Source organism: Gavia stellata, chromosome 7, assembly GCF_030936135.1.
Source record: "Gavia stellata isolate bGavSte3 chromosome 7, bGavSte3.hap2, whole genome shotgun sequence".
Taxonomy (NCBI): Eukaryota; Metazoa; Chordata; class Aves; order Gaviiformes; family Gaviidae; genus Gavia; species Gavia stellata.
The window spans coordinates 30,286,254-30,312,544 of record NC_082600.1 but is presented as its reverse complement, the minus strand read 5'-3'; the positions used below and the strand labels follow the sequence as shown (position 1 = coordinate 30,312,544).

At 35.5% G+C, this 26,291-nt stretch overlaps 1 protein-coding gene across 5 annotated transcripts in view; it reads left to right on the top strand.

Moving 5' to 3' along the window:
* The window catches only part of NPAS3 (neuronal PAS domain protein 3), a 606,658-nt gene that overhangs the window by 297,763 nt on the left and 282,604 nt on the right, over positions 1 to 26,291 (top strand). For 3 of the 5 annotated variants that reach the window (XM_059819748.1, XM_059819746.1, XM_059819744.1), the window contains one exon: positions 4,339 to 4,421. In XM_059819748.1, coding sequence (XP_059675731.1) covers positions 4,339 to 4,421 — 83 coding nt within the window. The remainder of the gene's footprint in view (positions 1 to 4,338; positions 4,422 to 26,291) is intronic. The other 2 variants (XM_059819747.1, XM_059819745.1) reach the window with 1 other exon arrangement.

The following is a 26,291-nucleotide window of genomic DNA, read 5'->3' as shown; positions in this document are numbered from 1 at the left end:
CTTTCACTCCTAGTGATCAAGGAATACTGCTTCTGCTTAGTTAGAACTCTGTCTTCACTAGTAGAAAATCACAGTGAACATCAGTCTTTGGTCATTCTGTGCTCCAATAGCTTAGAATTGAGTTTAAGAGGAAATCCTCTCTCTTCAGGATGGATGAAAAACTTTGTTAGGCAGTCTACATTTTTCTCTTCCAGTTTCCCACTCTTCCTAGCACAATTGTGAATGCTCTTGAGATTGCATTAAGCATGCTTAGACTGCCCCCAAGACACACTGAAAGAGATGTGGTTCTTCCTTCACCTCATGCATAGCCAGATTAGTCATTGAGGGAGGAAATTTAAAGAGGAATTAGTGAGCAGTTAGAATTTTTTCCTTGTTAATAGCTTGTTATGGAATAATCCTGTGCCAGGAATAGACATGTCAGTCTGGATAGTAAAAGTCATGGTCCAGTGCCATGGAAAGTAAAAGATTTTAGTAGACAGATTCCTCTGCTCCTGCACTACAAAGTGCATGTGTGAAAACATACTTTCTATCTTCTTGTCACTATTAACAGTTAATATTTAACACAAATACTGGTTCAGTCAACTTTTTGATTAACCACTATTGTACATTCAAACCTTAAATTTTGTCAATTAAATGTAGACAGTACAAAATATGACCACATGTGAAAAAGCCTATTTTAGAGGTGTTTGTTCATACCATTAAAACAGGAGAAGCTTGGAAGAAGAATTTAACCAGGGTTTGGAACTTGTTTCCTTTGTGTCTCCTGTTGCAGTTGGGTACACATGCTTCAGCCTTCTCCACATCCTGATTTCCCCTACTTCCTGTTACTCAAAAGAAAGAAATTTACTTCATGCATGCAGTACTTTTTTCTGTAGAGTCTGCATTTAAAAAGGAATCCACATTTTTAAAAAAGATGTGCATCCAGATCTTTAAGTCTTTGAAGGTTGTTGAGCTACTTTGATTTATAGATGTTGTGATACAAATCCTAAATCCCTTGCTGTCCAAGATTTCTGTGAGCAGCTGAGCTGTGGCTGCTGATGGTTCCATGCACAGGATGAGAGATTTAGAGGTGACTGGCTGTGGCTTGTGTGATGGAAGCCAGTTCAGTATTTACAGTTTATGTTTTGAAATTTTAGAATAAAATAACATCATGGTCTGCTTTTTAATCCAAGCGTTTCAGTCTATGTCTTCCTTTCATGTATTGTCATGCCAACAATCTGTTCAGTACAAATAAGAGGCTTTGTGCTGTGATTGGACTGTGAGGTTGCCATGTTTTTGAAAGGTATCAGTGTGATATGCATTTGTATACCCAAAATGGTGTATTTCTTCTGATGCAGATAGGTATCAAGAAATCTTGAAAGCTCAAGTAAGTAAAATAATGAAGTCAGAAGATCAAATAAAACCATCTTGTTTCCCTTATTCTAGATTTATCTCAATATTCTTGTCTCATTCCTCAAAATGCAAAGAATGGTAGTTAGGGAAATGAATGCAATAGAGAAAGTGCATATTTAACATCTATTCAGTTACCAAAAAAGAGTTGCAGTATGGCTACCAGAAAGCATAATGGTTTTCTGTTTAACATATTTATGCTGGTTGTAAAATTAGGAACTGTCGTTAAAAACCCACATCACCTCAGGAAGTGCAAGACACATAAATCAAAGAGTTCTACTGCTATAAAAATGTCAATGAACTAAATGGCATAAAAGTACTACAAGATATTTGTCTGTGTGTATACCAGGCAGAAGGATGCAGGCATCGATAGAGGATTTAATTAACAATTTTTAAAGCTAAGATCTGGCCCTCTCATATTTTCTAGTTAACTCACTGACCTTGAAGTGTTTTCGTTTGAGCTATAGAACTGAGAATATCCCAAGTGTGAAGAACTGATGACTTACCTGTAAATATAATTTAAAGTTAAAGATACTGTTTTAAAAAGAGTTCACCGTCTTCATGCACTTTATTCAAGTTATGACACTTACATGCTAAAAAACCCATGCAATTAACAATTAACATCATAGAACCGGAAGCAATATTCAATATGTAATGGATGCACTTTAAAATGCTAGGGGATTGTAAAGGAAGGATATGGGGTAGGAAACAGAAAATTAATCGCAAGGCAAATTCCAAATGGTGATGTGTTCAGACAGCGTGTGGAAAATGTAACACAGTCTAGATGGAAGAATGAAAGGACCTAAACGATTTCAGGAAGGTTTTGTGGTTTTTTGTGTTTTTTTGCTTTTTGAAATGCTGTTATGGAGACCACTATGAAGCAATATGTAGCAGGCCAAAACTGTGAATTTCCTTTTTGTTTCTGGTAGATTATAAATGAAATGACCATACAAAGCACAGTGCTAACTGTCAGCAATCGTAACGGGAATACTGATAATCTTTACAGTGCTATATATTTTGTTTAGTTCCACAACTAAAGCTAAAGTTTCTCTCAGAAATATAGGTACAACTCCAGTTTAAGCAAACATTTAAACATTTGATAACATATCTGGAGGCAGAGTAAGGACAAAAGAAGGATCATCTTTAAGTCTGTCTACAAAAAGGAAAGTTAAAGGAGTCTAAGGTCTAAGCTGCTAGAAAATTTAATGTGCTCTTTTTTTTTCATGAAATAAGCATTGCTGTTTAGCTGTAGTGTTTCCTACTATATAGAAAAGATAAGACAATGCAAAGCGAAGCAAAATTATTTAGAATCATAAGACTGATATAGAAAAATATAAGACTAACTAAGTACCTAAAATTTGTAAGAGAATAATATTATGCTGACATGTCTGGTCAGTCACTGTACTAACTAAAGTTAAAAAATCCCAAGTACAGCAGTTGATCTATTACCAACTTTAGTTTCAGTGTAAAGCAGAAGTCTTGAAGAAGACTTTAGTTGTTAGCATCTATGTCCTTGCATACATTCAGACAAAAGAGAAAAATTAGAAAATACTGGCTCTACAGCAGTCACCGTTTGTAATTATGAGCTATTGCCTGAATCTATTAGCAATGAAGCCACCTGTTTGCCCAGTATAAATAGCTTAGAATTTCCTGCAAGGAAATTACATGAAGCATCAATAAGGAATGATATTACATTTTTAGGTCAGTATGACTATCATTACTTGGCATTTATCTTTTCTTACTGATACCATGTTTGGCAGCCAGTGTTTCAGAAGACTAAGAAACTGTTGCTCTGTATTTTGTTTTCATCGGTGTTAAATTAGCCTGTTCAATAATGGTAGTCATCCATTCTGTTTGTTTTAGTAGATCCTTGGTATTTCGCTTTTCTTGTGCGTTGTAAAGAGAGGAGTACATAAAGGTGCACAAGTGCTGTGATGGTTCCAGAGGCATTAGACCGTCAGGGTCTTTGGAAGTAAATGTTTTTGTACACACTTTAAAAGGGTGCAGAACGAACTTCACCTTTTCTCTCTGCTATGGATATGCCTGGCTTTGGCACTAAGACAGGAAAGAAAGGGAAGGTTCCTGCAGCCCTATGCCCTCTTCTGCATGCTCTAGCTTTCTCTGGTCATGTGGCAAAGATGGCTTAGACCTAAGAAGAAGCCTCAGCTTGCAGTAGATGCATACGTTTGGTTAGACTCAATTGCTGGTATATATATATATATTGTGCTCCTGGTATAGAGAGTTTGATGAAATATTAGTTTTATGATTTCTCAACCCTTTTTGGGGTCACTGCTGCCTTTGAAACATAATTGCCTATTACTCACTTTGTACTTTTAAACTATATAATTTAAATGAAGAAGCTGAAGTTTCAAGTACCTATTCCAGCAACTATCATGGATATCTGGGATACTGCAATACTCCCCTATGCTTAGCAATAACTTTGATATCTCAGATGTGCTTACAAATGTTGACTTTTTAATGTGTTTACTTCATTTCAGTTTCAAATAAGATGAATAACGTGTTCAGATAAATCTCTCATATCTTCCTAATTCCTAAGTAATATTTAGTTCTTATCCCCACATTTCAAAATATTTACATTATGAGTAGCCTCTTTTTCAATAGTATTTTTCACTAAATTCTGCATGCTGTCATCACCATGTACAAAACACCCTTCTACAGGGACTTGGGATGTATTTGAATAACTTATTTGTTTGCAGAGTTCTTGGATGTTTAAATAGATTTATTTTTTTCAAAAACCATTCTTTTATTCTTCAAATTTGAGTCACTGAAAATTACATACCAATTTTATTTACTATATGCAAAGCAAATTTGAAATTAACACTGGTGTATAAAATGTGAAACATTTAAATAGTTAATGTCAAATGGTATGATCAGGGTTGCACTAGAAATGAATGTGTAGACCTTGCAACATAACTGTTTTTTATTCAGTTATAGGTGCCCAGCGCAGGAGAAGTCCCAGTGCCCTTGCCATTGAAGTATTTGAATCACATTTGGGAAGTCATATTTTACAGGTAAAAAAATGGCTTTTCCAAGAAAAATCAAAATAACTAGCTAGTCATATTTCTGCCAATAATTTGAGTAGTATTGTTGTCAGCACTTATATTAATGACTTTTTTTTTAAAGCTCATATTTCCTTCTTTTTAGAAAGCCCCTGATTGGAAGAATGTTAATGAGAGGGAGGGCAAGAATTATTTAACTGAATCACAATATTTTGTTGTTTAGAACTGTGCAGTAAGTGCTTGCTCGCAGAATGGCTTTATGTATTTGTGCGTATGTGTGCACAAAACAGTATTTTGTGCTGGTGATTTGATTTGGCTTATGTGTCACATATAGATTTAGGGGTTTTTTTCCCCTACTTTGGTTTATGAGCACTGCTTTTCTCCCTGATATCCCAGTTGTCACAATTAGATATGACAAATTTGCAACAGTCTGCAAAGAGAAAAAAATGAACAGCATCATGCCTCTTAGGTCTTCTTAGCTATGAGATAAAAACTAATCTGGTATTTGTCAAAGAATTTAGTCACACTGTACAAGTCGTTATATTCCAAAAAGATTAAACTGAAAAACAGTGACCTGATGGAAACATTCTTATGCCTGCTTTGTTTTGTCAGGGTTACTACAACCTTTGTTAGGTTGCAGTAATCAAACCTGGAGCAGAAGTAGTTAAGAACAAAATGTGATGTGTTTTGTCAGCAAGGCAAAAACCCAGCACTATGGAAATAAAAACCATGTAGTCTTTTCTAAGTGCGGCACTGAATAACCGCTCTTATTTAGCAACGTACACAGCTTCTCAATGCAAATATATTGCTTGGTGTATTATCTTTTGAGAGGTACGAAAGAGGTAAATTAGGATATTATCATGAGAAATATTCCACTTAATTTGAAATGATTGAGAGCTATCTCTCTCTACTAACTCAGCTGTGGCATTCAAAAGCACTATGGATAATGTCAGATTTTTCACATCTTTTTAAAGTAACTAAATGCAGAATAGCAACAAAGATAATTTTAGGAAAACAAGAAATTAACTAGTAGAATTAATTTCTCTTTGGAACAAAAATCATGAATGAAGTGATTTACTTAGTTGTACACCCTTGACAGAGGTCTAGGCCAAGTTTTTGATTCTGTAAGCAAATACTTGTGTTATGTTTACCATATCCAAGGTATCTGAACCAGTATCTACAGCAAGGTGTTTGGATATTAGACAGAAACGGTGTTATGCTGTCTCATAAATGTAGAAAAAATGAAGAAATAGCAGTTTTGTGATATTTCAGTTTATGTAATTTGTCAGTGTGTTGTTTCGAGTATGTCAACATGTACTGTATATTCTAAAGATATGTTTTTTACAATATGAGTTATAAGAAATATCTAGATAAAACCTCATTGAGACTGATTTATATACACTTCCTAGGTATTAGGTATGACCCTTTATGAATGAAAATGAAAAAACCTAAGACGGCCACTTTGAAAACTACTTGACATTTGAGTTTTTCACTTATTGCATATTAAAACAAATAGTGATTTTATTACTTCTTTAAGCTAGATTCCCCTTTTGGTTGTTTTTTTTTTTTTTTTTTACTTATACATAGTAAATTAGGGTGTTTTCAAGATATAACTTTGTCATAGTACTGGTAAAAAAAACTGTATTGCACTTGTACCTGTAATGGAGAATTTTCAGTTAAAATGACCATCAGCATCGTATTGAATATCTGTTGAGGTGTGGCCTTTTCAGAGAAGGTGGTGCTTTTACCAAATTACTCCCATTAATCTCTTAATTGATAATAGAAAGTTCCACTCTGACATTTAAAAGAGAATAGACTGTTGATGATGGATAAAGGACAAAACGAATTAATAATGGTGGCAAGTTTATCATGATATGTTAAAATCTTGTCTTATTTTAGCAGAGTAATCAACACTTGGAAGGAAAGTCTAGGTCATGCATTCAAATGCACCACTTTCAACAGATCTGAACGAACTTCAGAATACTGCATTGTGGTCTTATAGGTAGAAAGTTAATCTCCAGAAGGCAAAATAATTTTTAGAACAACAATCAGACAGATTCTGTGGTGGAATACAGTTCTAACAAGTTCTCATTTAGTCTGCTGCTCCTAGAAATGATTTTCAAAGCAGTATTGTGATAAGTATTGTTTGCAAGTGAAGTAAACACCTTTAATTACACTTTGGGAATACCTGTGTTTGACTTCAGAGTCTGCTGTCTGAGGAAGTTGAATTAATAGTTAGGGTTTTTTAATGCCTTTTGCTATTAATATTTTGAAGACTGGGTTAAGTGTAAGATCAGAAATTAAGGAGCCTCTCTAATCCTTCTAATATTTTGATACTTCAGAATTTATTGACAGACACATGAGAAGCGTAATACAGTATGTTTAAAAAAAGTGCATATAGTTTATTTATAGTGATGTTTTAAAAACAGAAATGGAGGCGCATCTTTTGATATTTTACATCCTGATTTTACAAGCAAGTAGTGTCAGTTAGTCATGTCAAAAAATTTCCAAGCCACAGCCAGTTGCTGTATATCATGCTGAAGAGATTCCTACAGTAGCTTTGAAGCCAAAGACACTATCCACTGTGTGCTCATGGAAAAAAAGACATCACAAAACATGAATACCTGTATGCTATTATATCAGAAACTTCACATCTGGACAAAAAGTCTTTTAAATGTTTTCCAAGTAAAACCACCTGAATAATGAACAGTAGAAATGCTTGTAATAGAGGAGAAAAATAGATAACAGCAATATGTTTATTAATTTTTGACAAGATATTTGATTTGCCAAATTGTGTGCCTTGTTATCTTCTACATTCTTCTTCTTCTCAAAAGTGGTGTTATAATGAGGATAGACTTCAGTAAAGACATCTTCAGGTTTACATTTCTGTATATATATTTTATATTTGTTTATTAAATAAATCAAGTAAAAATAATATTACTGCTGGGACCTGCTATTCAAAAATTTGGCTGAAACTGGTTGTAAAAATTAGCAGGAAGATTACCAGTTTTGTCAGTGCCCCTGGATTTTTTCTGTAATTTCATTGCTATTGAGAAGGTGTGGAAAAGGGTCAGTAACCCCATATTCTTCATATAATCAGGAATGATCAGGAAATGTAGAACTAAATATAGAGAAAAGGGAAAGTTAGTGAATATATTTGCATATGCAAATTAGCTTAATTGATACTGCTTGCCTCTACAGGGATTTTTCATTACAAACTGGAGTGCTACATTGTTCAGCTCATATTGAGTAATTTAGTAACTAATGAGACCAGTTTGCACTAATTTGCATATGATAAATGAGCTTAATTGCAGTAAATAACTTGGAGGCATAATTACTTAATTTTCCTGTGTTGCATGGCTTTTAAGTTCACGTATGAACAACTCAAGATAATTTTGCATATTTAAATTAGTTGCTTTTAAAATTCTTGAACAAAAAAGAACACACCTTACAATTTGAACTGTAAAACAATTAACAGTAAAATGTACAGTATTTTCAAATAAAATTTAATATTTTAAAAAATAGATAATTCTTCCTTTAAAAATACCAATGCCTTCTTAAAGAGTAAATATTTGGAACTAAACACAATGGAATAGTTTTAAAGTCAGAATAGGATAGAAAGATGATACTAGTAATAATAATAGAACTGTGTCTCTGAACTGTAGTGAGTGGTACCCATTTTGTATTCCTTCATACAAGAGTGATAACTGTCATAATTGCATTCTTTGCTTCAGCAGTGCTTATTCAACTGTTAAGAAACTGTAGCGCTTTCATATAGCATTATATTACTGCACACAATAACTTAGACACTAGTTGTCTTAAATTGTCTATACTGTCCTACCTCTACCTATCTTTGTGTGAAGAAATCCTTAAATTGGAGAGATACTGAAGTGTCAATGCAACGAAGATGTCTCCTTTTTTCTCTTTTCTTTTTTTTTTTTTTTGTAGACTTGGTCAATGGTGACCACTGTCATGAATAACCATTATGATGGAGATTTCTACCATTCATTTTTTTCAAAAAAACCTACCAAAACAAACCCCAAACCAAACCCAAAATCAAAATAGATTAAAGATCCCATTTCATTTCTGCTATGTCCCTAAAGTTATTGCCCATTACATACTGTTGATAGAATTGAACTACTGAACTAGACAGGAGAAAAAAGCTCAAACAGCCAACTACCATTCTCATGAACAATTCAGTCCTATAGTGAGATCTGTTCTGCACCCGTGGTTTACAAGTGGATGACAGTCACTGAATTCTGCATCTTGCCGTAAAGGGGCCCACCTACCTTCCTAGAAGGTTTTCCTAAGCCTTGTTGAACGTTATCTTGGAAATTTTGTGAGACTGGCATTTCCCTTTTACTTTATATTGTACCTTTTCCTCCCATTAAGAAAGTATTTTGTGATGAACAAAGGTCTTCGTAATTGCAGTATAAGATTCAACAAGGGAAAATAAATCAAGTTCCTGTTAAGATCAAAGAAAGACAGTCTCAGTGCAAACATTTTGACCTTGTAGGTTGTATGCTTCATCATAATTAAGAGCCACAAGATAAGAACCACTTAGCTTGGATGGAGTGGTTCACAATTCAGAGAGGAAACCTGTAGTGCATGTGCAGTTGTGTCCAAGATGACCCAGCAAAGTCATCTGTAGTATGCACAAGGGCTGTAAATCCCAGTTTACTTCCTAGCAGCCTCTGTATCAGCACAGACTTGTGCATGTAATGCAGTCCTAGAATGGGAGCGGAATTTGAACTACTTGGAAACTATAGATGGCTCAAATGCTACAAGTTGGCTTTACTCCATGCAGTGGTCCTAGGCTTTCCATGAATTAATCTGATATTTTGTGAACATACTTCACATCCTTTTCACTACACTGGAAGCCTCAGCTTGTGGATGGAACTTCATGGAGATTTAATTGTGTCTTTACCTCCATCCTATAGAGAAGTTGCAGGTTATTAGACCCATTGATGTTATTTCAGCTTTTCTGTATTTAAAGTCAACAAACAAACAAACCACCCACAGCCTATGGACATAAGAAGCCTGATGAATTGCTAGCATTGTGAACAATTGAAAGATGTCCCCTATTCTAAAAGTTTTATATTCATCTTTTTTAATTACTTTTCTTTTATTAATGCATCCAGCACTGTAATAACAGGAGTAACATAAAACTGTACAAATATATCCTGTATGTCAACATAGTATATTACTGTTTTTCAGAGTGTGCCCCTTATTAATTGTGAGGTAAATGTGTGGGATGAATGCAACATCTGGTTTCTACTGAATCATTCCAGGTGTTGCCACTACCATATAGAGTAGCTTAGACTATATCTGTGTCACTGGGTTATTTTTTGGAGCATGTCAGATAAGCTTAAGTTTCCCTTAAGGAAAAAGGAAAATTAATAACAGTCTCTTCACTCCAAGTTAGCACTCTAACAGTTAGTCTGCTGTTTGCAGGTAGCTACTACCCCATCCACCTGCACTCCTAAATTAAAAGAAAACTGTCTATAATTGTGTTCTAGAGGCTGATCCTATCCCACTGTCTGAGCTATGTAATAGCTGCAAATAACAGATTGAATCATACATGTGATACTCTCAGAAGTACGCATGGTCACATGAATGATCAACTGAATGTTAACAAATATTATTAATATTTGTACAAAAATATAATATATGTACAAAACAAAACAAAAGGCTTTTCCCCCATATTCAACCAGAAAAATCAGAAGTTGTTATTGGGAAAATGTTTCCACACTCTCCTCAAGTTAATGCAGTTTTATCGTCCAGTTTATAAATGAGTGCTATCAAATACAGAAGGTGTAGAAACAAATACCCAATTTGAAGGAAACTTTCATATCAGTTTTTTCTCTGTTGTCCAAATGGGTCTTGTCCTCCATTTCTGTTATTATTTTTATAGCACTGTTGATGTTCTTTGTAGGACAATGGTGTTCTATCAAGCTTACCATAGACAAAAAGTGGGAAGAATTCACTATACATTTTCCCTACAATATTTAGTCATGTTTAGAAGACGTTGCTATTTACATATAACAACTAGGTTAGAACACAACAAGACAATGACACTATTCATATTTTATAAAAACATCTTGCTGGAGAGCATACAGGTAAAGTTTTCCGTACATTGTAAATGTGCGTGTTCAGCATGCAACCAGTTTAGATTGTGCAAAACCTGTGAATTTTTTTTGTTAAAGCAAAGTAGAGATTAGTGAACAGAGCAAGTTATTTACATTTTTGCTGTAATGAACAATTGTGGATGAAGATGCAAGAGTTGCACACAATTTACAGTGACATGAAGAAACAGCAGTTTCTCCTATAGCAAAAACAAGTACTAATAATTTGCCGTGTAAGCACAGTACTAGGAATTAAAATCGGTGAAACAGTATGGATAACCATAATTGAACAAGGGATAATCATAATTGAACAAGAAAATAAATAGTTCTGAAATTTGTCTTCCCCCACAAATGTTTGAGTATTGTAAAACTTTGGAGTGTTTTCATTAGATATAAGCAGTAGAAAAACAAGTACAAGTTGATATTAAGTTTAAAGGTAGTTCTGTGGCTGCCTAGGCTATAGCTGAGAGAAATCTTGTTTCTGCCAATATCTGAATTATTACAGGGAGCCCCATCTGACAAGAAAATGAAAAAAAGTGGGAAAATAGAAAGGAAAGTGTTGGAGTGCTATAAAATGTTAGGGAAAAGCTTTATGTTCTCATTTGCTATTTTCAGTTGCTCCGAGTATTACATAATGAGGTTATCTCTGCATAAGAGTAGTCAACACAGAAATAATGACACGAGACTAAAGGTGAGGAAGCAGTAGGTGGTAGTGCTGATGGAGGATTTTTCCAGGCTGTAAATGGTGTTAGCAGAAAAGAGTTCTACTGGCTTGGAGATTTGTGAAGGGCAGTTGCTAATGATGATGTCAGTGGTACACTTTGTGAGGATGAAGACGACCGTTCAACTTCTTTCGGTCTGTATTGAGTTAAAGGGATAGACTACCAACTGACCTCTGTTAGCATGTGTCAAAGGCAAAAGGAGGAAAATGTGAAAAAGCCGACAAAACTTAGGGTATGTTGAAGAGCATAGATTGGTACTGTCTGAAAGTAAAGATTTTTGCGATGAAGTAGAGGTTAAGTTATGCATCAGTAGCCAAAAATAAAGTGGAAGTTAAGAGATGGATTAAGAGGAAATATTTGTTACAGATCAAACCACGCAGCAAAGTGATCCTAAACTTTCTCTTGGCAGTGAAGAGCTGTGCGCAATGCAACAAGACAGAATGAGTACATAGCAAGTCAAAACTGAAGGTTTGAAGATCGTATAAACCTCTATGAGGGAATGATTTCAAAGTAGACATGTAGTCTGCTTTGTATACTTAAATTTTGAATCTGAACCTCCTCATTGTCATGTACAGCCTGTATTTATCAGTTTTCTTCCTGAGATTAAGTGGTATCCAGACCATTCAGGTACAAAACCAAAGGGGGCACCAGTTGCTCTCAGCAAAGTGCAGTCCAGGAATTGAACACATTAAGGGAGAAAAATAGATACTTACTTAAGCTACATCTCTGTCCAAAATCAAAAGCATTCAGTATGCAACCATGTTTTACCTAGAAAAGCTGACACTTGTATAAAGTTCAAATTAGTCATTCAGAAACAGTGAGATAACAGTAATAAATTGGATGCCGTAATGCTTTAGTATAAACTGAATAAAAATGATGGATTTATGGTGTAAGAGATGGTAGTATATACACAGAGGGGAGTACAACCTTCTAAAAAAAAATACAATTTCTAACTGGACAGGAGCAAAGAAAATAATCTGGATTATTTTAAGAACATTAAATTAGGAACAAAATCTTAAAAAAAATTGAACAAGGCAGGAGAATGTCAGGATATGAAGTGTTATGTTGAGAAAAAGATAGACACACATTGTACTTGGAAACAGTAATTTGGGGTGACATGAAATGTCCAGTTATTAACTGCTCAAACACCTCACCCAAACACAGTTTAAAGGCAGGAAAACAGTGTAAATGCTGATATATTGTGAAAAGAGCCATAGGACTCTGGTAAGAAAACATTAGTATCTTGCTTTGCAGTGTGCCTTTCCAGGGATAAGGCATCTCCAATAGCAGTTTCCTCTTTATGATTTAAGGATAGATGCTATTTCAACTTTCTGCAGCTAAATATATAATCTACATAGGAACCCGTTCAGATTTGATCACCAGTATCTCCTCAAGTACTTTGTAGATTGATAGTCTTCTCAGAAGATCATCCTCTTGTAATAAAAGGGTAAACTCTTATACCTGATGTTAATTTATTTGGAACTTTAGAAAGCTAATTGTGCATTTTATACTAGTGTAAGTGACTCAGAGTAATGATAAGTATTTGAAGCTGGAAGGAGGCAGAAAAACCTCTCTCATAGAAATTTTTATGTTGTGGGCCTCTGTTCACTGTTGGATGCTCTTTTGCACTTTAAACATGCGTAAATACCACTGAATGCTATGATATGGCTCCGGTTTTACACCAGTTTAAATTATAACAGAGGTTAGCCTGATACGTTGCACGTTTCTAAAAAGGGCTAGGAACAAAGGCTAGATCAGAATCTGAAAAGGTTAAAGGAGTTGCACAGGCAGCGCTGTTACAAGGGATATCTCAGGTCCATTAGCCGGAACACGGCAGCAAGAGGATTTCCTGGGTTCAGGAGACTCGAAAGGTGCTAATTTGCATACCCCAATTTGTCCCAGTCACAGTAAGTGTGTCAGATTGTCTCCATAAGGGCAAGGCTTTCAATCTGGAGTTATGGCAAAGGTACAGCATCCTAGCAGTTGCTGCCCAAGGGGTTATATGCTAAAAGGAGACTGGGGGAGGGGTGGGAAATAGCAAATTGTTTTGCCATCAAGCTTGAAGCAGTACACTTAAACCCGCATTTTATACAGCAACTATATATAAAAGCATGCAGTTTCATTTAATAAAGAAATATTTGATCTGAACAGGATACAGCATACTGTAGTGTGTCATTTAATTCCTGAGAAACTATTTGAAGAAAATGACATATCTCAGCACTGTTTGTTGACCGTTTTGTTGTCACCTGCTGAGTGTTGTCATTTCCATAGCCAGTGGGCTGTATTGAATCAGACAGAGGGAATAGGTCATTAAAAGAAATGGAGGACTTTCTGCAGCCTGTAGATGCTGAAGGAGGAAATTTTCTTCAGATACATCAACAAAACTCTATTTAATGGAGTCTACATTCAGTTATGATTGGGGTTTAGCTCTGTTTTGCTTTGAAGTAAGGTGGCTTGAAAACTATAGACAGCATAAACTAATGTGTGGGTTCACCAGAAAGAATTATACTTTCTATGGTGTTTGTAAAGATATAGGTGAGGACAATAAGTGTCCTGGTTTCAGAATGCCTTGTTTCTTTTTTTTTCAATCACAGCATTCATCAAGAAAGGAAAACGGTGTTGATTTTGTATAAATAAATAAATCAAATGGGGAAAAGTATATTTCATGGGCATGCTGTGCAAGTGAACAGTGACACTTTTCTTCACTTTCTTGAAAACATTGATGACGGTTTCAAAGACAACTATATTCCTCATTTCAGGTCTTATGAAAACAAAAAGCACTGGAAATAGGCTTTAAGCATCCTTGGTACTCCTCTGCAATAGAAGTGAAGGGCAGCACTATGTGCCCTCTTTTTCCATGGGAGCTGGCAAAGGGTAATGTTGGAGTCTGCATACAGAGAACCCTTAAATGGTCAGTTGAGATTCATGTGAATGCTATTGTTTAAGGCTGCTTTTAACTCTGGGTTATTTCATTGTATCAGCTACCTGCTAGTCACTTTTTCATACTTTTTTTTTTTTAACTGTGAGGTCTAAATAAATAAAAAAAAATAAATATTGACATGGAAGCTGTGTGTTCAACCTTCCCCACTGCCAAAGAAGCTGGAGCCCCGGATGCAGTTCTGTGTCCCCTGGATTTTACTTGGAAAGTGCAAGCACCTTTACACAGACTTTAAAGCATGTAACATTTAAGGGAATACAAATATTTTTGAAATAAATGAGTCAGGCTTGTAGAGCATACTGTCTGTTCTAAAGTATATTATCTCAAAACTTGATTAAAAGTGGTTGTTTCCATTAGTTGCTGCTAAAATGTCACTGTATTAGAATTTCTACCTGTACACAAAACAAAAAAGGGACTATGGAAACAAATGATAACATTTCCAGAAGTGAGGTAATTGTGTGTAATTACATTGTATCGCATTTTTTGGGGGGGACATTTAATAAGGTCACATAAGATGCAAATTGATGCTAATTCTGTTCATTAATTATGCACAGCACTTAGCCAATGAATTGTTTTCTTCTTTCACATTTTTTTCTTTTTAAGGAGAATACTATTTAGATGTACCATTTTACATTACTGTAAGACTATACCTCTTTGATAGTGTCTGACTGAATTCAGGTTTGAGTTAATTAATTGTAAATTCTTTCCTGCATATTATAGACAGTGATTGAAAGTGTGTATCATTGGCTTGCTTTGCACTTAGTATTTGTTACTCTGTTCTTTCCTTCAATTGTATCTTCTGCTCAACATAAAGATTTTAATCTTTATGACCTCATTCAAAGTTTTTCTACCACAGAGGTGGTGGATTATCTGCCTTTAATGCACACTTTAAGGAGAAAAAAAATCTGTCATGGGTGTGTGTCTGTGCCTAGAGTTCAGAAGTCCTCCTCACATGTCAAGAGAGGCCTACAGCAGAGAGCAGGAATTGCTTCTCCCAGTCACCATTATGGAGGACACTTTATTTGCTAAAGCAGCTATCTCCTAGCCTGTCGATAAAATCACCTTGTTTGCTTTAAAAAAAATAACATTAGGTGAAAGTCTGGGTTTTTTTCTTTATTTTTTCCCCTCCTCTTACTGTATGTAGTTTAGGAAGTGGGAAGAAGGGAGGTGCTAACAGTGTGGGACTGGTCAGCTTTCTTCAGGCTATCCACAAATACTTCAGTATGAAAAACAGTGTTAGTTTTATTGAAAACGAATGAAACAAAGCCAGAGTTTGAGTGGAGGCCTAATATGTAACAGACCTGTAGAGACTCTCAGATTTCCTCTGTACAGTCTCAAAGAAGGTCACTTATAGGTGGGATTTACATTGAAAGGCTGTACACAGTGTTTCAGTATTCAAAACAACCAAAATTTTACACAAAAATGTGTTTCTGTTGTGGCTTAGAATTGCCAGGTTTATTTATATAAAGTATTCTGTCAGTAGACAATTCCGGAAATAAAAAGCCCTCTGTTAACTCTGACAACAAAAAGTTTGGGACTTCTAATAATCTCATTGAAAGACTGTCCTGCTAAGCTTGGTGTGTCTCCTTTTGGTTTTGGGGTTTTTGTTTTGTTTTGTGGCGGTGGTGGTGTTGTTTTGGGGTTTGTTTTTTTTAATTTTTATATTTACATGCCTGAAACAGTAATGATGAAGGCAGGGTTTTAAATCCTCTACAAATTATGTAGTCAAGCAAAATCAAAGAGAGAATATGATCCTCCCTTTGAAGAAAAAGGGATATATATTATTCTAAACATAAATAATAGTTATCAAAATGTATATTAGAAGATAGAAACAATTCAAATTTTCAAGGATACAATGTTGTATTGGTCTATCAAAAAAAAAGAAAAAATACTTGGTTTTATCATAAACCCAAGCTTATAGTCCTGAAAATGGAAGTAATTTTCCATGTTTTTATGTGTCTAATTTCTTGCAAGTGGCCATTTTTATGTGTTGCTGTTGGCGCACAAAAATAGATATTTTCAACTGAACACCTAGTTCTATGCTGCTAAAGCTGTGACTGTGAAAGATCAAACCTGTACATCAGCTGGCCAGCAGAAGGTACTACACCTCCCTGTAGAAGGGCCTGCTCTGATCACTGGCGTTGGCGTTGAGGGCATTGTAGGGATTCTTATTTGTGTCTACTTAGGCCCCTGCACATTTGCATTTTAGCCTGCAGTAGTCCACATTAGGTTGGGCACATGCTGTGGGAGGGGAAGTGGGTTGCTTCATGTCTAGTCCTTGCGCATTTAGGCTACTGACGTTTTACTGCCCCACACATTTTCTGTGTTTGCCAATGGCTAATTAGCAGCCTTTGGCATTCATTCTACAAAAGTTTCCCCAACTCCCAAACATATTATTCCTGATGAGGGTATGAATTATCAGCACGTAGGACACTTGGCAGGAAGTGACTGTAGCTGCTATTGCTGAATTTAGGATCGTGTATACCCTTAAGCATTGCTCTAGAATGACTTTCAGTGACCTCCCTCATGGAGAGGCTGTGATTTTGGGAGACTCCAAATGTAAATGGCAAGTGGCCTTTCCCATTTCTTACCTGAGGAAATGGTTAACATTTCTTAATTTATGGGTGTTATCAAGCTTTGCTCCCAAGTATTAAGGTGGTATTGCATTCTCAAGTCAAAGGGAAAAAACTCATACTTTTTCAAAGCAACTAAGGAAGAACAGTCGTAACAGCAGAGCACAGCATTTTAGTTAAAGAGCATTTTATTTTCTTTAGTGTTAAGAATGTGCCTGTCAAGGGTGACACATGCAGATTTCTAAGTAGTTGTCAATGATATATCAGCAAATTTTTATATAGATTTTTTTTTTTTTTTACCATATAGAGCATTTTAATGTGGTGTGTTTTCCTCTTTATAAAAATGTCTTTGTGGTGTCATCCAAATCTTACACTTGCAATTCCTGGCAGTATATCTAGCAGTAAAAAATTGTTTAGGATTAAAAAGTAATGGATGGTATCAGCAGAGCTCCCCAGCTAGTAGACGGGGAATGAACATTTACACATTTTACAGATTCACTGCACTTGCAAGATTTCATCATCTGTGCCTGAATCACCAGGAACGGTAGAAATACTGGAATTAGATGTGTAGTGGCATATGAAAGCATTAAGGGATGCGTACTATGCTCAGATAGTACTCCTTAATGGAGAGGAACCACTCACTAATCCAAGAAACATGACTACAGGGCAGCAGGAGGCTGACCTGCAGCAGACAGACAATCGGGTTTATCAGCAAAGCCGGCAGTAGAGCCAGAAAAGGAAAGCTGACATCCAGATGCCGGTGACACAGGCATCCTACCCAGACTTGGGCATATGGGTCCTGCATCTGTTGGTGTTACACCAGCAGTTGGCTCCCAACCTTGAGCAGATTCTGTATTCCCAATGAGTTAGAGATCCCAGCCAGCACAGTCACTGAATGGATAAGCCAAGTCTTCTGCAGCAGTGTTGTTATGTTTGAAAGGCCAATTTATGTTGAAAGATGTCCTGTGAGATTGTATGAGGGCTCTTCCCATTCATGGCAAGATTGTGATGCATAAAGTTTTTCTGCTTATGCAGGCATATAAAAAGCAGCAACACAGTGAGGAAGTGACACCATTTTTTAAATGGCAAAACAAAAAGAATCCGTATGAAAGGACTGGAACTTACAAGTGTTTTTTCTCATGTGGAGAAGAAACTTCATTAGTATTTACTGTTCATTTTCCTGGGAGAATCGGTGTGGGTTTCTAAGTTAGTCTTGATCTCCAGAAACCCTGAAATAACTTTTCGTTAATAAAGAAGTTCTCTTCATATACTGTCCCAGTTTCAAAACCCTGTGAAGGCCAAATCCATTTGTGCCACACAGAGCAGCCTCAGAGTGTGAGAAAATCCTGTGACAGTCATGAGGGCTTCTGCCTCCCCTCTCCCACAATATTTTCTCCTTCAGCAAAGTTCTTTACCCAATACTACTTTTTCACTCATATAAGCTAATGAGAGGGTTGTCTTTCAAAGAGTTTGAAAATAAAGTATTCATTTAAGAATGAATACTGGACACTAAGAAGCATCAAGGACACTATAGGACTGAGAAACTCAGCACATTGGCCTCCTTTACAGGATGAAGGTGTAAAAGAGCTTGGAAAGGAAGCTTAAACCATGTCATTTAATTGCCTGTAATCTCTTTCAGAGGTAGCTGTATACATCAGTGGAGCATTTACTTCTTGCCAGACTTAGATCCTTAAAATAAATTCACTGTAAGCATTACGTGGTCAAAATGCCAGAGCTGGATTTACCCTTGTATAGACTAGATATTTCTTCACAGAGAGAGAGGAGTGGGCTGTGAACATGAACACATGCTATTTTTACCAGCTGTCCTCCACAGCTTTGCTTGTATGTTTTTATTTTGAAAGACAGTGGTATTGGAAGGATTACTGACAATGCAGCATGTACTTTATAGCTCTTTAAATAAACAATGGCAACCCTTTAAAATGAGTAGCCAATAATTATTAATTCATTTAGCTAGTACTATAAAAATGTTAGTCATTTGGAACTAATAAGGTTTAACATGCTTCTACCTTGGGGATTTCAGTGTATTTTAGCAATTATGTACTTTTATTTTAAAGTGTTGTTAATAACAACAACAATAATACTTCTCTTAAAGGTGTCATTTTATGAAGTGTGGTTTTAATTTTAACCAGTGCTTATACTGATTGGCAGAAGGAAGGTTTTGGGTTTGTTTTAAGAGAAATGTTTCAAAATAAAAAAATCAGGAATATAAGGGGAAGAGAAGGTACAATGCCCATCTTTTACTATTTTAGTCTACTAAAACACAGGTAAGTTATGTCTTTATAAACCTCTCTTGCGATAGAAAATTATAAATAGAAACAAAAAAGTCCTCTGCTCAGTTTGCTTTTTCTGTACAATAATAGAGTTCTTTTGTATATCATTTAATTTGTCATTAATGTATCTAGTACTTTGAATATTAGTTATTTGATTGTCCTGCTGTGATTTGTGACATACAATTTTAGAGATGCCACAGGTGTCTGTCACCATAGTCTTATTTCTTATAAAGCATTTTGCGCATTACATAAGGAATAAGCACTTCATATTAGAAAAAAGAAAAATAAAACCATGGAGGTAATTCCCCAGAAAATCTCGTGTTGGAAAGTATTGAAATCTTTAAAAAATGCTCTGCATTATTATTTTACCGGTTGTGCTGTTTCATTAAACTGTATTCATTCCTGATTTTTCTTACTACAGATGAATTGTATATTTTCTGGCAGAAACACTTGATTTAAAGCAAGCCACCTATGTGACGTCTGGGGCATGGAGAAGGCTAACTTTAGAAATAGAAGGCATTTCACAACTATCAAATAAATCTTGTAGCGAACAGACTAGCAGAACGGAAGTCAGAGTAACTGAGAACCAAGCCCAGATACATTTATCTTTGAAATAAAAAACCCATAATGATTACAAAAGCCACAATGACAATTTAATAGATTTCATTTCAGTTGTTCACATGAATGTAGCTGAATTTCTACTCTGAAAGTGAGAACGGTTTTTCAGTTACATAAGAGAGTAGAAAGGAGGAAATTCAGAGCATATTTTGAGACCTTTTCAGGATAGGGAACTGACTGAATGCATTTTCTGAAAATGCATTTCAGTGTTTAGCTTAAATTCTGGAAGTGCTACATTCTCTCTTCAAAATGCAAAAGTTCTCAAAAAAAAAAAAAAAAAAGAACTCCTCAACCCAAACTTTGTGTATTGCAAGCTTTATTTTGTTAGAAATGTATAAGCTGGTGGAGGTCCTAAGGCCTTGTCATGCTGAAATTTATGACAACATCTAAGTGGAAGTTTATTTCTCTAACTTCCAATGCTTTATTAAGAAGCAAGAAGTGTCATCCACTGTGTGGACCTCACAAGTGCAAGTAATTCAGTCCTGTGGCTCCTCTCGCTCTTTTTTAAAACTGTTTAATCCACTGACTCTAGTGGATACTCCTGATTTATACCACTGTTAATGAACCAGAGCTGAAAACTTTGCACTCCTGAGAGCACATATTGTCCGTCTGGCCAATCAGTTATGGTAAATCTCTTTGGAATTGTGTTCTGTGCTTCAGTTCAACCCTACACTTAAGTTTATGCCTAACTTGAAAGGTGCTTAAATGATTCTCTTAGTAGGTGTATGTAAGCAGAAGCAGAAATGAAAAGATTATGGTAAGAATGATTAAAGAAATAGTATCCATGACTGAATGCCGTGAGCTGTTGAGGGAAAATGACTGAATATATTCTGGTGTTGCAAAGGCTTTTGCAGAATAGCATAACAGCTTTCATTATAGGTAGAAAGATTTCCTCCTTCAAATGAAGTGCCTCTTTTAAGAACAAGATTATTAATAGTTCCCTGTCAATATAACAAAATCATTCATTAAGATTTGTTTATTTCAAGATAATTTCCTTGTTTTATTTTGTGCAAGGATACATTACCCTGATTTCTGCTTTCAAGGAGAGTTATTTGCTGTTCAACTCTTTTTCTTCCTTTGCAGTTTTTGTTGATGTTTTATTTTGACTTCTGGTCATGTGACAATCTTATCTTATGCAACCATTGAGCCATTTGAGATAGGACATTTTCTAATTACACTAGCTAAACGCTTCTAGACTGATTTGACTTGAAAAATACCTGCCTGTTGTCATCACCAGGGTGTTTTTTTGTTATTGATAAAGAAGCAATATCAATACTTAATGAGGTTGTCACACAACTTTCTGATACCATTCTCCTCATATTGCTTTCTTCAGATAGCTCTGCAAATCTGGAAAATATCTTAAGCAAAGAAAATTTCCTTGACAGTGGAATTATTTTGGGGTGTTTGGGTTTTTTTCTTACTGGTTTAATAATTTTCCCTGGTTTCTGTGATTTGAAACCTGGAATATTTCTACCTAGGGCACTGGAATAACAGTGCCATTGAAAAAGAAGGTTTAAATGTTTAAGTTTGGTTACAGTCTTTCTCAAAGAACTTTAACTGGTCACATATTTCTTAGGTCACCAACCTATAAAAAGCCTGAAGTCAGTAATCACTCGCTTTAAAGTCCTTTTCTGGAATGTAGCTTTACCTTTTAGAAGATAACTATGAAAAGAATGAAATCCAAAGTGTCCTGTAATGTAGAATTTCCCCAGAAAATCATTCATCTACTGAAAATATCATGACTGCTAGTATCAAGGGGAGAAGGAATATAATGTATTCATTGAGAACAATTGTGTCTATATTGCCTAGACTGTCAGGTTAAGATCTCTTGTAAGAACTTTACATTAATACTTGTTTTCTTCCAGTGGAGCTTCAGGGTTAAGTTCTGGGACCAAATACTACCATTCTTCTTCACAATCTTCTCTTAATCAAAAGTGGCTTATGTCCTATTAAGAACTTTCTAAGTGTAATTTCTAAAATAATGTTTCATATAAATATTGGCAGCTTCCTCTCCGAGAGAGACACCTAGCTGAGACTCCCTATTTCTGTTGAAACCATGAAACTTCTATAGTTCCATTGGTTTGTTGCCATGGCATTCTCCTTTGTGTTACTGCCTGCAACCAAACTATGATGCATTGATGGATTATTTTAATTCAGACTGTCCATGGTGTAAATGATTGCTTCGGTAAAGGAAGGCATATTATTAAACACAACTTAAAACGTTAGAGAGCCATTCTTCACAAAACATTTTAAACTATTTTTTATATATTTTAAGATTTTTAAAAACCAGTATGCTTTCCTAGGGGAAAGGAGATATCTTTATAGAAAGCCTGAGGTATTTAGCCATAGGACTTAGAATATTGTAAAAATATATTATGATACAGTGTATATAAACTTTAAGCCTCTTTTACAATGCTCATAGTACAAAAAGTAATTCCTATAGGTAAGAAAAGGTAAATCTCAATAAATCATAGTATTAAAATTGCAAAATAAAACAAATAAAAGATTGGCAAAACCTTCCTGGTGAAATGCATAGACCAAAGTTCTTCATATTTGGGAAGAGAAACGCTGCTTTTTTTATAACAAGTGGTTACCAAGTTACTGTGTGTACAATTTTAACAGTGGTTGCTAAGGGTGTCTTATACAGGAACACCTGTAGTTAGAATAATTTCAGTGCAGTTATTGGTTGTATCTGCCTTCTCGAGAAACTGAGATCTTTCCATGACCCAGAATCATTAACGTAAATCTGAATTACATGCATCTCTCTCTCATTGAAATATACAGCTACAGTCAAGTTATCCAGATCCAAACTGAGAGATAATTAACCTCTTCGTTCAAACTAAAAAAAAAAAATTTGTAATATTGAACTATATTGTTTATTTAGGTTGGCAGTGCCTTGACTCCAGTCAGCTCTAGACTGACTTCTATTGACATAAATACATTATATACTATCAGACATCCATTAGTGGTGAATTTAGGGTATCACAGTCACTTTTGTGAGCTGATGAGAACAAATACTGACCAAGCATTCCTGAGGCTCAAAACCTGAACCTGTGGGACTTGAACTAAAAGGCTCAGTTCGAGGAGCTGTAAGCCATTACTGCAATCTTACAGTTTCTGTTGTCTGGTTACCAGCGTTAGAAAGCAAGCCGTACCGTATTACCTACATATTAGCCTACCATATTTTAGAAACAGTTCCACAATACTTTGTAAAAATGTGATGCATTCATTACCAGTTATGTGTTCAAGGGGGAAAATTGCAGTAGAAAGATACAATCTGCAAAGTCTGTTTAGTTTTCATGACCAAGCTTGGTGAGAATAAGTTGTGCTCTTTGAGGATAATTAAAATCAGTGTGTGGGAGAGGGGGGCTGAAGGGGAAGGGAAGAGTTTTCCACTAATTTTTTAGGCCAGGAGGTAGGTTACATGGGACTAATTAGACATCGCTTCTTTTTTTCTATGAACCAAGACCAAATATAATGATAGTCCTTATTTCTCTGGATTATGAGCTGTTTCCATTTTTCCTTTAAAAATCTTGCTTTTTGGAATCCCACTGAGATCAGTCCGGTGTCCTCCTTTAACATCTGTGAAAGATCATTAAGAGCTAATAAAGATTTGAAAAATGTGAATGAGCTCATATGAGATGATCAGTGAGCTAGTTTGGGCTCATTCAGACACAACGGATGTGAAGGACAGTCCCAGAAACACAGCTGGCAGTTAAAGATTTTGCAAACATAGATTGGCTTATTTTGTTCGGCAGAAAAACTACTGAGATTCTGAAGTACAAAACTGCTTTTTTGCTCCATACTGTGTACCAGACCAGTTCCAGGGACATCATATGGGTGAGAACTGTGAGACTTGTAGTGTTAGTGATACGCTTTCAGGTGAAAGAAACTAGAATTACATGCTGACAACAATCTGGTCTAGGCATTGTAATGAGGGGAAATGTTTCTGCTGTTCTCTCTCTCTCTCAGTAACCATCCTTATGGGTTTTGCAAAAAACTTTTGCTCTTATTTTGTGTTGTACGCCTACCTGGCTGTTGTCTTCACAGTGCATCTGGTGTCGACTCTAATTCCTTTACCTGGAGGAAATCCTTCTCCAGTATTTCCTAGTGGAAGAAAAGACATCTTAAGCTTTGCCCCACTGCATGGAGACAGTCTGCACATTTCATGTATCATCTTTCTGTACCTTTTTGTTCCTCAAAGAGGTGTCATGTTAGTTTATTAGAACCTGGGAAAAAGATTCTTAATAGTTTTGCCATGTCGGGCTTGAGCAGAAAAGATCATTTTCTGCTTTTTCTGATTAATGAAACCAATACTGTCATTAACATTTGGGCCAGTTACCTATGATTATAGTTAATGAGATGTAGGCATGATAGTGTAAATGGAGCAACAGACTTATGGTGATTTATGTCACCCGTGACTCTGGCCTTTAAACTCTGACTTCTGTTAACCTGTTGGGGACAGCAGGATGAGAAAGCGGAGTCCATTCCAACAGACTGTATTCTGCACACCGTATTTTTCATAACAGTATTAGATGCATACTTTTCAATCTCAGTTTACAGATGTTTATTTACTCAGGTAACAGAATCAAATGGAGTTAATTTTGGGGATTGCAGCTGAATTACTGTGGATTAGACGGTTACACATGGCAAAAGAAGGGACCCTTGCCTGTGCAGTAACGTTGTTGGAGCCCTGAGGCTGTTGGCTCAGCTCATAATGTATTGTACTGCTAGTGTTTCAGCTCTCTCGGGATTGCTGGTCCTACTATAAGGTCAGGAGTTAACTACTTGTATTTTAGCAGTGTACTGATATCAATACGGCTCCTATGGAAACCTTACTTGACGTCATTTTTGGATCTTTGCTACTGTAGCCAAGCTTTAGTAAAAGTCAATAAGAACATTAAATTGTTGCCTGTATTATTACTTGCCACTTCCTGCCAGCAATCTACCAATTCATTAGCAGAGAGTTTTGGAAATCTCACTTGATTATTTATGCAGTCAATAGCAAGGCTTGTCTGCATTCATAATTGTTTGATTTTATGGCCTCTTCTTTAAACAAACATTGTCTATGGTAATGTGATGCCCTGATGGATGGGAAAGGTTTTGTCTGTGAATATCATTTAGATAATTAAAAATGACAGATGAAATCGCCTGCTGTCTTGACCTGTACTTTGTTCCCTCAGTGATGCTGAAGAGATGCTGATTGCTGTCAATCAAAACCCATTGGAGGTTTGTAAATTCTGGCTGCTGTGAACTCTGACCTCCGGTGTTGATCTGAAATAGATAATAACCTTGAAATTCTATTAGAATTTAAAAACTGTTTCACCAAAGGGGCATACTATATATTTTTTTTCTCTAGAACATGAGTACTGAATGTCATTGTTTACACGATATAGGAAACAAAAATAAACGTATTAAGTTTAACAAAACTTAATAGTACAAATCGAAACTAAAATCTTATACAGTAAAATCTTATAAAATAAAATCACTTCTCCCTGTTGTTTCTGTTTCAAGGCTGCAAATCCTCTTTAGAAAAAATTCCATTTCATATTGCATAATGGTGTCCAAATAACGTTTTGATTCTGTTTATTGATTCTAAAGCTTATGATGTTGTCCTGACTTAATGACTTATTCTGGCTGTCCATCTATCTCATTTTCTCATTTCCTCTATGATTAGTCTTTGAGACACTTTTTTTTTTTTCTTCAAAAACAATAGTTCTTTCCTTAAAAACCAGTGGGAAAAACACCAGCTAGAATATTTAAGATGCAGAAAGCCCAGGCAGAAATGCACAAAGTTCTGACCCAACAACTGCCTTGAAACCTGGGTCAAGAGATCAGGTGCATAAAGGGCAGTCAGCATGAGAATTTTTATTTTCATTACCTAGAAACTTCTGGGATAATAACAAGTGGTGTTGTTTGTTTTGAGATTTGGGGTTAGATTTGTTTTGTTTTGTTTTTGATGGAACAAGGGGTTAAAAGCATATTGAGATTATATTTTGGTATAATCGGTTTATTTTTAATTTAAAAATTACTGGGAATAGTAATTGCCAAACTTTGGCAAATTAAACACTCAGGTTTTACATGTTTTTCTTAATGAGAAACACCAAATAAACATAGAATATGTGCTTTAGGATTTAGTCATTTTTATTTTACAAGAAGAAATGATAATTAGGAGACTCCAGCTAGTTCTTAAGTACATGTACTTAATGGGATGGATGTACTTACTCAATTTGGTACAGTAAGAAAAGCAACTAAACATGATCTCTGAAAAGGTAGTTGACAAAATTGCTTTCTTCTTCTTTGGAATTTAATGTGAAATTCCAGTAGGGCTGGTTTAATAACTAGGATTTTGCATAATAGTCTTGGCTTGGTGCAGATAAAATAATTTAGGCATTTTCTCATAGGTGGAGCAAAAAAAAAGCAGATCTAAACATTGTGTCCAGAATGAATTGTAAAGGAGACAACTTGAATTCACAAAGCAATTTAGGAACAATTCTAATTTTGTTTTCAGTGGGCATATCATTTCTTCCCTGAATGGAAGCCAGTGAATATATGACCATTTTAATTTTCTGAATTACTTCCATTTGTTCAAAAAGGACAGGGGAAAGTCAGTGT